The following is a 10971-nucleotide window of genomic DNA, read 5'->3' as shown; positions in this document are numbered from 1 at the left end:
TCCGGGACCGCAGCCCGTGCTGCGATGAGACGAGCAACGGGAACTCGCCGCGGTCTATCTCTCGTTAATTCCCGCAACCCATGAGAAAGCATTTGTGTGAAGCTGCCGTCCCTTTTTTATCCGCCCCGGGTATTCGGGCTCTTCACCCAAGACCTCGCAGGTGAGGTGGGAAGGCCAAGACACAGCAAGCTTTTATGGCTCTGCGGTATTCCTGGTTATCTTTATTGGCGGAAACTAAGCATCCTCGGCATCTCGAAATGGCCAGGCGCCCGTGCCTTCTCCATGCCTTGCATGCCTTGCATGCCTACTCCATGGCGGCCCCATGCTGACTCCGGCTCGGCGGTGGGGGAATGTTTGATGGAAGGATGGCTGTGGGGCTTCGTTCTGCCGATCTCAGCCGTTGAATAACGCGCGCAATGCATCAACTCCACCCTCCGAAGTGCTCTCGGCGGTATACGTCGTCCGTCGTCCGTCTTTGATGCACTCGGCCCGCAGTCCATCTCCCAGCCGCCTCGCTACCGACTCCGGCCGGGAAGTGAGGCCGAAGCCGCGTGGGAAGGGATAATAGCCGCCGGCGGCCGAGGGTTGACGTCTTAATTGCAACTGGGCGTACCCGTGGGGGGAAAAGAAGGAAAACCGGGGCAGACGTCATGCCTGCGGCTCTCCGGGGGTAATTGGTCGCTACTGTGTAGGGGGGCGCAGTGTTCCTGCGTTCGGTGTGTTACTCCCGCGTCAACAACAAGGGTCCTCGATTGCGGCGGCTCGCGCGTGCAATCAATCGCCTGCCCCTTTGAGGAATGGGAGCCGCCGCTTCATATTGGATGCACCTCCAAGTCCAGGTTTCAGGTTTTCGAGTTGTCTTGCCCAGACGCCGATCTGAGCTTAACCGGTCAACTCGGTAGATCTCCTCCCGGAAATCCGCAATCTGCCTATTTTGTTCAGGCAATCAGAGCCGCAATGCACCGGACGGTCCCTGACGGTCGGGCTGCGATCGACGGTCGACAGCGATTGGGGGTCGGAGTTTGGAAGACAACCCGACGCTGACATGCTGGAAAGAGACGAGGACTGGCAGACATCGAACGACCTGACCCGATGCGGCCCACCCCCTTACGCCCCCGGTCAAACCACCGAGCAAGCCCGGGAGATCGTCCCGTGTCGAACCCCCGGCGCAACACCGTCCGGCAGTGCAAGCGACATGGACCTGGGCCCGCAACTTGATCGTGGTTGGGCCGAAGAACCCATCAACGCCGTTATGCCCCACGATGGGAGCCGCCTCGTCAGCGTGGCGAGCGTGGCGACGAATAGGGGATCTCGGGACGAGACTCAGGTTCCCCTGTTTAGTGCCGTTTCCCCAGGTTCCGTCGTTCAACAGGAAAGACAAGAGCCGATCTGGGGAAGAAACTTGCTCGTCGTGAACCCCTGGGGAATGATCTCGAGTGGATCTGGGGCAGCAGGGGAACGTATAAAGGGGAGAAACCTCCCCGGCCGTTCAAGTCAGAAGAGAGAGAAGCATCCTCAGTGTTCGCTCAGTTCAATCCTTAGCAGTCCATCTACAGCCCGCCACCATGTACAGGCAGGTCGCTACCGCTCTCTCCTTCGCCAGCCTCGTGCTCGGCCAGCAAGTCGGCACCCTGACGGCCGAGACTCACCCCTCGCTCCCCATCGAGGTGTGCACGGCTCAAGGCTCCTGCACCAAGGAGGACACCACCGTGGTCCTTGACGTAAGTGGCTTCGCGCTCTTGGGGGTAAACCAGCAGTCACTGACTTCCAACTCAGGCTAACTGGCGCTGGACTCACGTCACTGACGGCTACACCAACTGCTACACGGGCAACGCGTGGAACGAGACTGCGTGCCCCGATGGCAAGACCTGCGCGGCCAACTGCGCCATCGATGGTGCCGAGTATGAGAAGACCTACGGCATCACGACGCCCGAGGAGGGCGCGCTCCGCCTCAACTTCGTCACCGAATCCAACGTCGGCTCGCGCGTCTACCTGATGGCCGGCGAGGACAAGTACCGCCTCTTCAACCTCCTCAACAAGGAGTTCACCATGGACGTGGACGTCTCCAACCTCCCCTGCGGCCTGAACGGCGCCGTCTACTTCAGCGAGATGGACGAGGACGGTGGCATGTCCCGCTTCGAGGGCAACAAGGCCGGCGCCAAGTACGGTACCGGTTACTGCGACTCGCAGTGCCCCCGTGACATCAAGTTCATCAACGGCGAGGTAAGCAACTCCAATCCACCACCTACAATCACGATTCTCGATCCAGGCTTGCTAACCCCGTGAACAGGCCAACTCTGACGGCTGGGGCGGCGATGACGGCAACTCGGGCACCGGCAAGTACGGCACCTGCTGCGCCGAGATGGACATCTGGGAGGCCAACCTTGACGCCACCGCGTACACCCCCCACCCCTGCAAGGTCACCGAGCAGACCAGGTGCGAGGACGACACCGAGTGCGGTGCTGGTGACGCTCGCTACGAGGGCCTGTGCGACAGGGGTAAGTTGCAGAACACAATACCACTCCCCCCCTTTTTTGTTGCTGGTGCTGACACGAGCCCGCAGACGGCTGCGACTTCAACAGCTTCCGCCTCGGCAACCAGGAGTTCTACGGCCCGGAGAAGACGGTCGACACCACCAAGCCCTTCACCCTCGTGACCCAGTTCGTCACCGCCGACGGCACCGACACGGGCGCCCTCCAGAGCATCCGCCGCTTCTACGTCCAGGACGGCACCGTCATCCCCAACTCGGAGACCGTCGTCGAGGGCGTCGACCCCACCAACGAGATCACCGACGACTTCTGCGCCCAGCAGAAGACCGCCTTCGGTGACAACAACCACTTCAAGACCATCGGTGGCCTGCCCGCCATGGGCAAGTCGCTCGAGAAGATGGTCCTCGTCCTCTCCATCTGGGATGACCAGTAAGCTTTCCCCCATCCCCCCTCCCCACCACCACCACCACCACGAAACACAATACTAACACACCCTTCTCTCTCAGCGCCGTCTACATGAACTGGCTCGACAGCAACTACCCCACCGACGCCGACCCGACCAAGCCCGGTGTTGCCCGCGGCCGCTGCGACCCGGAGGCCGGTGTCCCCGAGACCGTCGAGGCCGCCCACCCGGACGCCTACGTCATCTACTCTAACATCAAGATTGGTGCCCTCAACTCCACCTTCGCCGCCGCCTAAATGGGTTAAGAGGCGGTGTGCTGGGTGGGCTGGTATCAGGCTGGCTGGCTTGTGCAGTGTGGTTTTGGGTTCGGGTATATATATACTAGATGGGGGGTGCATGTATATAGAGCCGCTCTTGTATAAGGGTTGGCGGCGCCGATGATTTGTGGTGCAATAGATTTTGAGTCTGCCTTTTATGTCCTTGTGTTTGCCCTGTCCCGGGGTTGTGTGATATTTTGCGCTTCGACTCTGGGCGTTGGATCTATGGGAGCGCTAAGCGGCTTGGTGCTTGGTGTTCCGGGGTTATGGTATTAAGGAGACGCTGGAGCCATGAGCATGGAGCTAGGTGAGCAGGCGCATTGTTAATGCAGGTCTCGAAATAACCCATCATTCGGTCCAGACACCACTTCTGAATTTCGGTGTTGATAGCCGCTGGCTTATTGATCATGGGAACGAGTTTGATAGGGAGAAGGATATTATTATATAATGGGTTAGGTACGAGTTCTCCCCTGGAACTCGCCAACTCATCCAGGTCCCGTAGGACTACTTTACTCCGTGTCCGCGGCACCGTCGCTCTCTCCGCCCGACTCATCTTCCAGCATGCCATCCCGCACGCATTCAACCAAGGCAAGAATGTGGCGCACAGCCATCTCTCTACCTTCCTTGGTAGTGATGTCGAACCAGTCCGATGAACTAACCGTGAAGTACAAGGTCGAGTTGTCGCTTGGCGAGAGCGATTCGAACTCTTCCAAGTATAAGTGTCACGGTTATGGCCGCATGCAGGGTCCCGATGGAGGGCGCGTGGGAAGCGTCCCCAGCCAATCATTAAAGATGGGTCCCGGACCAATCAGCAGAGGAACGAGGGGAACGGCTACCGTTCCTGAGGTTCCTCTATAAGGAACGAAAGGAACGACCACCGTTCCTCACGTTCCCAAGGGAAGAGGTACGAAGGTACCTAGGGGCCTAGATAGTATATAGTCACTCGTTCTGGAGAGCTCTGGGAGTTCTCCAGTTAGCAATCACAACTACAGTTCGCTACAAGCTCGCAAGCCTACTGTTGAGACAAGTCTATTGTTGTGCACCTTTTGGCTGCACCGAACCTAAGCATCCTTTGCAAGATTACCTTCACTGAACCCTAACAGGATAGGATCCTAGGCAGGTTCGTCACAATAAGGGCGAGCATTCGAAAGAGAAGAACTTCATATAATGGCCGGTAGCCGGGATTGTTATGACACTAGACCATGGTTGTATTAGTGGGTAGTTATAGAAAATGGGGGGGGGAGGGGTGTTACTTACCTAGTATCGAAGATAGTCCTGCGCTTTTTATCGAGGAGCACTAGCAATGCTTGCCCAGCCATCTGAGCCAGCAGCCCGTCTGAAATAACCGGCTTGCCATCCTCGAAGTCTTGAAAGCGCTGCTTTGCTTCCATTAACGCCACAATACGAGAGTCTTTTAAGCCGGGCAGTGAAAGCAGGCGCACACCACCATCGTCGACAGCCCATAGAATGCAGTTTGAGCCGGACTGGAGTCGATAACTTGCCGATACTCTCTCGGCGTGGGTTTCAGCGACAGCTTGTGCATCCGGTAGCTGGATGTATAGCAGCTGGCTCCAAATTAACACGACGCGCACGAAAAGCGTGCGAGATGCAGCGCTAGATCATCGACCTCAGTGTCCTCGACCTCAGTGTCCTCGGCCTCAGTGTCCTCGGCCTCAGTGTCATCGACCTCAGCATCCTGCAGGTCCTGCGTGTCTTCCTCCTGCTCTTGGTTATCTTCGTCGCCTTGCCGCTGGAGGAGTGCACCAAGCTGCCCCCAGACATACCCAATGCCGCTTGGGCCCTAGCCCAGAACGAAGTCAACATCGGACAACATGGGCAGCGTCTGAAGATCGTGGACCGGGCCACCAATCAAAGCCTGGATGTCAGGTTGGGAGGGCGTCTCGTTCACGAGGTAGGGCTCGAGAAGCGGGAGGGAGGCCGTTCTCGTGCTAGGCTTTTTGCAAAGGACCCGCAGGGCGAAAAGGTGTTCTCGGCCCCAAGAACTGACCGACATAGAGCCCTCCGGCTTGACGATTGAGCTTAGCTTTTTGGCATTTTCTGATAGGGCCTTTTGTTGAAGGGTGCTCGCATTGTGGATGGTGTCGAAGTAAGCTATGGTTGCCGTATTGGTTGATGTAAGAGACTAAAATTATCGAATTGTGAAGCCGGGGGGAATTTTGTGAAGAGAGAATAGAGGGTAGGATCAAGAGCTGAGGGGAAAATATATAGCCTTCGTGAGGGCAGCAACCCTTTGAGTCCGGGGTAACCTGAATAGCGATCAGAACAGTGGCGGGACTCCTTCAGACGGTGTTGTTTACTCGATACTGGCCAGACTTGCTTGGATTTCACTGATTATTCCATATAGCTGAGAATGAGGGGTGTCTGGTTGGTTACCTAGAAGATGGAGGGTTGAGGGTTGAGATGGAAGGTCTCTTGGGCACATCATGAATATAGACATGGAAGGTAGGCGGATAAGGTCCATGACATTTACAGTATGTGGGATGTCTATATTCATCACTGATTGTAGCACCGTCAAGGTTGGGAAAGCTATGTACGCACTTTGCGAACTACGCGTATAAAGGGTAGGATAAAGTGTAAAATAAGGTCTAGTGAGCTAAGTATGCTCTGTCCCCTGAGCTGGAACTGGAGGCTCAGAGAAGAGAGGTCCATCTATCTATCTTGCGGGCGGCGCGGAGGACTGCCCGATCCCTAGTTTGATTGACCGGCTTGCGCCAACAGCGATAAGTCCCAGTTTGGGTTCCAGCCAAGGATAACCGCTCGGGGTTCAGTCGCTCTCTTCGGCCGCTTCCTTCCTCATGTTTTCATGCGCCCAGGTAACCAAGGCGAGAACGTGGCGTACCACCATCTCTCTGCCTTCCTTCTCGGAGATGTCGAACCAGTCGCTCGAGCTAACCCAGAGGTAGGGGCCGGAGTCGTCGGTTGGTGAAAGATGCTCAAGCTGCGTCAAGTACTCTGGAGACGAAGGTTCGAAGGAGAAGAACCTCACATAGTGGCTCGTAGCGGGGATTGTTATGACACTAGACAATGCTGGTATTAGTCGCGCGGTTGCAGTGGAAAAGGGAAGGTGAGAAGGGTAGGTGAGGAGAGTGAAGGGGGGCGGGCTTACCTTGTGCCTACTACAAGACTCTCTTGGGTGGCCCCGAGGAGAGCTAAAAGTGCTTGTCCGGTCATATGAGCCAATGGCTCGTCCGGAATGCCTGGCTTCCCGTTTTCAATAAACTGAAAACATGGCTTTGCTTCCAGCAGTGCCACAGTCCGAGCTCCGTCCCAGCAGAACAGGCGCACACCACCATCGTCTATGGCGGTTATAATGCGATTCGACCCAGCCGGAAGTTGGTGGCTCGCCGGTGATCTCGCCTCGCGCCATTTTAGAGGTGATACATCCGGCTTCTGGTCCTTCAGGTTCTGGCCGACGGCCAACACCAGACGCATGAAGATTTCTATAAGGCCAAGTGTAAGATAATATTGCGCGTAGCTATCTTGGTCGACCCCTGGATGGTTGACCCGTGGCTGGTTGACCGGCGGCGAGCGGAAGAATTTACTAAGCGCTACCCAGACTAACCCAAGGGATTCTGGGTCGTAGAGGTGACAGATTTGAGGCTCGGCCATCCTGGCCAACGCCTGTATATCTTGATCTGGGCCGCGGATTAGAGCCTGTATACGAGGGTCGACGGACGCTAAGTCTTTCGGCAGGTAGGGCTCAAGGAGGGGGAGATTCCCCTCCCGGTCAAGCGGTCTGCAAAGAACCCGCAAAGCGAGGAGGTGTTCTGGGCCCCAAAAGCTGGCCGGAGTAGGCTTCTGGGTATCGAGGAGAGAGGTTAGATTCTTGGCCCCTTCTAACAAGGCCTTTTGTTGAAAGGTGCTCGGATTGTGGACGGTATCGAAGTAAGCCATGGTTGCGTGTTGGTATTGAGATAGATGTAAGGCACCAAGTTGTTAAATTGAGAACCCAACTTGTTCCTGCGCGAGTCATATATGGGGGGAGATTGTCAGAATCGGGGTTTCGGGATTGAGAGCTCCGAGGGCAGTTTATATAGCTTCTCACTACTCCATTGAGCATCTGTTAAGGCTAGCAGACCTTGGGCCCGCGCGCGGAGGCAATCTGAACAAATGACCTGAACAGTGACCTGAACAGTGGCGGGACTCCTCGAGACTGTATTATTCACTCGGTACAGCACAGATTTGAGTGAATGATGGCTGGTCGCTCCACGTAGCCAAACATGAGAGGTGTCTACATATAGTTGCCCACCTAAGTACCTAGATACCTTACCTAGGTAGATAGTCCTAGAAGAGTGTCATTGAATGTCTCCAGGACAGAGAACGGCGGCGAGAACTAGGTACCTAAGTACCTATTCACTACCTACCTAGGTAGTTCAATCGCAATAGGGCCTAGCTGTTCAGCCAATCTTGGGCTGGCCAGGGCCATATCTTACAAGCCAATGCAAGTGCCGCCAGAGAGATACGTGATCACGCGTGAGGTACGGGCAACTCGCTCTTCGTCGTCCTCAATCGATTTTACCAAAACAGCGAATTACCTCGGAGAAGTGCGCGCCCCGCGCGGCCATGACACCCATGGAATCAATACCATCATCGCCTTCCCCGCCATCCTCCCGATCACCCCCTACATCAAATATCGCATCAGCTCTCACATTAACTCCCGAAACCCCGGCATCACACCCGGCATCACCCCCCAACTCACCCTCCGAGTTAGACTTGCCTCAAGCGCTATCACTGCACAGGATCCTCTGTCTCCATCCCCGAGAGCGCCTTTTGTTGCATCCAGTCAAATGGACAAGTCGCCATCTCGAGCTGCTGAATTGCTCGTTTGAGCTGCCCTCCCGAGCCGTCCTCAATCGTGCGCGCTTCTACCCCCCATCCAACGAACGAAAGGCCGCGGGTCGAGCCCGTCGCTTGGCAACGGCGTTCGGTCTTGGATTTCGAATGCACGATATAGTGTCGCTTCTTGAGAATGAGAGCGGCCCGTTGATTTCAATCCGGTTTGTTACCCACCCCTCCTAGCTCTTTAACCCCGGCATAGTTACTGACTCGTCGTTCGAGCTTTGATAGGGATGGGTTCAATTTTTATTACCGCCGGCTCTCGGTCGGCCGCTTGCCGTGTGTCGGCTTTTCCCTCCGACCAGAATCGGAAGACAGCTGTGCGCCACCTATCGCCGCCTGGGCTGAATCTCGACTCATTGATGATCGCCGCGCCAAGGGGTTCTGCAACGCCGAGGAGCGTGATAACTCTCCCGTGCGTCACTTAGAGTTGCTCCGGTGGAAAGCTATCACCCCGACAAAGCCAATGCATGACCCTTGTATTCTCGCGATGCTGGTCGCTGTGGCGCAGGGGCAGCGGCTTGCCGCAGCGCAAAACAAAGGAAAAACGAACAGACCCAAGTATCGGGTGCGTCTTGTATAGCCATGTGGCCCCCAGATTTGCGCGAATTCGCCGTCTGATGTCTCACAGGCCCACGTTATTTGGACGGATTTCAAAGACCAGGAACATGCACATGTTTTCACCGCCGATATCCCCTCCGACTTTCTCGACGGGCTCGACGACCCCTCCTTCATACCCCCGGCACCGGTATCCGTCTCGATCCGACATAACACCGTACCATTCAAGCCATATAAGAAGCTCTATTCCCGGTTGCTTGCCGTCATACTTCCGGACGGCTATCCTGGTACTCGTAAGGAGCCAAAAGCGAACGCAAGTGGTAATGACGGACCCCTGGCGCCCCCGTGTAACTACAAAAAGGCATAAATCAGACGACGGAGGAATGATGGAGCATGGCTTTGGCGGAACAATCCCCAAGACGAAGGGTGACCGTGACCATCTGATCTTGGCCTTCAATTACTTGGGTTGTCATCGACCTGCCACTCCAGGAAGGTCGGCAGCACGAAAGGTTACCTGCCTAACTAAGATAGTTGACTGTTATAGGCCAGGACAACCACGTCTCGTGTTGGGTATGTATGGATATTCCATGAGAACCAGCCGCTTGGCTGGGACACCGAGTTTTCGCCCTGCCAGTGTCTGAGGCGAGGCGCCTGGTCAGACAGACCATATACATACAATGCGGGGAAGAACGGAAGACTATCGGCATATATCCATGCTGTTGAGCTCCACCTTCTTGCCGCTGAAAACACGTGGGAGCCAAGCAATAAAGCGCTTGTTGTCTACGCCGGCCGAACCTTGGAATGGTCGGACAGGGTGCCTGTGCTGCAAGTGGACTACAGTTCAAGTTGGGGGGAGGGGGGGCACGAGTAGGAACAAAATTCGCTCAGAGCGAGCAATATTCCCCAGGTAACGTGTCTCAGGCGACAAGGGACATATGAACATATGGCCGGGAAAGCAACTTGAACGGTGACCCACCCTGGACAGTGACATGATATATAAGAATACCAACCAAATACCACTCTCTCACCCACAGTTTTGTTGACCTTGTCCAAAAGACTCGCAAGCATCTTTGAATACGCTGGAAAAGGCGGCGAATCAAACACATTTTCTAGCCGCGGTCGGGGGCCATCTCTTTTGAGGTTGGCTGGTGTCAACTCCATGATGGCCTGGAATTCAATGCCAGTTGGGTTTAGCTGTTCTGGATGGAGCAAGACGTTGAATGAGAGCATCATTGATGTCATACTCATACTTGGGTGTTTGAGTTTGCCGCTTCTCTGTTCCTGCTTTCTGTGTAATCCGGTTTTCTATCGCCCGTATGAATCGATGTTTAGGTAGGTGGACCTTGATATCCGAGCCGACGTGAAGCTCCAAGGCATCTTGACGAGTTCACATCTAATAGTGAAATGGGCTATCTTTCCAGCATAAGTCATAGGTACCAAGGAAAAACATACCAACTTGTTATAGTCAACCATCTTATAAGGCGGTTGCTGTTGAAAGGATGAAGTTGAAAGAAAACGTCGAGTGAGAATTCCCCAGTCTGCGAAGTCAGGTCGGCAAAGGGATGAGAAATAGACATAGACCTCACTGACGGGAATCAAGCAGTCGTTACAACCAACATTTTATGACTCTGGGTCGTTGATGTTGGCCAAGTAAGACCTGGCTTTGCCTTTCAGATTCTTAAATATTTGAAGACGTTCTATTCCCAGTGATTTACGTTCATCACCGCAGGTTCAAATACATGTAATAAGTTTGATAAGAAGTAGGAATGAGTAAGGGATTAGTGGCTATGCTCTTGAATGGCCTTTGGGTACCAAGAGAGGGATATAGAGCAGGCGGCGGATAATGAACATGGCATGATTTGTATGCAAGGTACACTCATTGTCCTAGGAGCCTTGACTGGTGTGGGTAAGGTACCTAGGTAAGGTGGTATAGTCTTCACCTTCTACCGACAGACGTTCATTTCGGATAGGCTCTTAGGATGTTTAGATATACGAAGTACGGCGCGTGAGGTGAGATCTGGTCATGATGGCCTGGCTCGAGCATGGAAAGGCTTGTACGAAGTCTGTCTTGTCATCTCCCTCGACGGCTGAACCACGGAGAAAATTGAAACTGAATCGGGACGGCTGCATGGCTTAGCTTGGAGGCAACAGAGCCGACGGCGAGTGAGCAAGCCAGCCTTGTCGGCTCATGTCATGCGGGCGACCGAAATATGCGGAACATTGTCCAATGGCCTCGATGCAACGTCAGGAAATGACAAGGCGATCGTAGTGGTGGATGTCGTGAGACCCGATTTTTTGAAGAAGAAAGAAGATCGAGTTCAAGTCTTGTCGCCGAATGACACGTGGA

At 54.8% G+C, this 10971-nt stretch overlaps 4 protein-coding genes across 4 annotated transcripts; 2 read left to right on the top strand and 2 right to left on the bottom strand.

Annotated features, from left to right (window-relative positions):
- Positions 1 to 1101: 1101 nt before the first annotated feature.
- F5144DRAFT_58049 (glycoside hydrolase) lies at positions 1102 to 3367 on the top strand. The gene is made up of 5 exons (XM_066789377.1): positions 1102 to 1721; positions 1777 to 2223; positions 2291 to 2498; positions 2564 to 2918; positions 2996 to 3367. The coding sequence occupies exons 1-5, from the start codon at positions 1566 to 1568 to the stop codon at positions 3186 to 3188; spliced, it is 1359 nt and encodes a 452-aa protein (XP_066649019.1). The 5' UTR covers positions 1102 to 1565; the 3' UTR covers positions 3189 to 3367.
- A 1088-nt stretch (positions 3368 to 4455) lies between these two features.
- Positions 4456 to 5652, bottom strand: F5144DRAFT_637880 (uncharacterized protein; the record flags this gene model as incomplete). Its single annotated transcript, XM_066792676.1, has 5 exons — positions 4456 to 4774; positions 4837 to 5002; positions 5039 to 5158; positions 5222 to 5321; positions 5604 to 5652. The coding sequence occupies 5 exons, from the start codon at positions 5650 to 5652 to the stop codon at positions 4463 to 4465; spliced, it is 747 nt and encodes a 248-aa protein (XP_066649018.1). The 3' UTR covers positions 4456 to 4462.
- A 342-nt stretch (positions 5653 to 5994) lies between these two features.
- Positions 5995 to 7145, bottom strand: F5144DRAFT_637876 (uncharacterized protein; the record flags this gene model as incomplete). Its single annotated transcript, XM_066792675.1, has 2 exons — positions 6337 to 7145; positions 5995 to 6247 (listed from the first exon to the last, which is right to left on the bottom strand). The coding sequence occupies exons 1-2, from the start codon at positions 7122 to 7124 to the stop codon at positions 5995 to 5997; spliced, it is 1041 nt and encodes a 346-aa protein (XP_066649017.1). The 5' UTR covers positions 7125 to 7145.
- A 611-nt stretch (positions 7146 to 7756) lies between these two features.
- Positions 7757 to 9225, top strand: F5144DRAFT_57965 (uncharacterized protein). Its single transcript, XM_066789334.1, has 3 exons — positions 7757 to 8227; positions 8298 to 8634; positions 8698 to 9225. The coding sequence occupies exons 1-3, from the start codon at positions 7794 to 7796 to the stop codon at positions 8989 to 8991; spliced, it is 1065 nt and encodes a 354-aa protein (XP_066649016.1). The 5' UTR covers positions 7757 to 7793; the 3' UTR covers positions 8992 to 9225.
- Positions 9226 to 10971: the final 1746 nt, after the last annotated feature.

This window comes from Chaetomium tenue, assembly GCF_020726465.1.
Source record: "Chaetomium tenue strain MPI-SDFR-AT-0079 chromosome Unknown F5144scaffold_1, whole genome shotgun sequence".
Classification (NCBI taxonomy): Eukaryota; Fungi; Ascomycota; class Sordariomycetes; order Sordariales; family Chaetomiaceae; genus Chaetomium; species Chaetomium tenue.
This window is presented reverse-complemented; position numbering and strand designations above follow the sequence as displayed.

Coding starts and splice junctions, on each gene's coding strand:
- F5144DRAFT_57965 (XM_066789334.1), top strand. CDS start 7,794: ATGACACCCATGGAATCAATACCATCATCGCCTTCCCCGCCATCCTCC. Junction 8,228..8,297: donor GGCCCGTTGATTTCAATCCG/GTTTGTTACCCA, acceptor GAGCTTTGATAG/GGATGGGTTCAATTTTTATT. Junction 8,635..8,697: donor CGAACAGACCCAAGTATCGG/GTGCGTCTTGTA, acceptor GATGTCTCACAG/GCCCACGTTATTTGGACGGA.
- F5144DRAFT_58049 (XM_066789377.1), top strand. CDS start 1,566: ATGTACAGGCAGGTCGCTACCGCTCTCTCCTTCGCCAGCCTCGTGCTC. Junction 1,722..1,776: donor ACACCACCGTGGTCCTTGAC/GTAAGTGGCTTC, acceptor CTTCCAACTCAG/GCTAACTGGCGCTGGACTCA. Junction 2,224..2,290: donor TCAAGTTCATCAACGGCGAG/GTAAGCAACTCC, acceptor CCCCGTGAACAG/GCCAACTCTGACGGCTGGGG.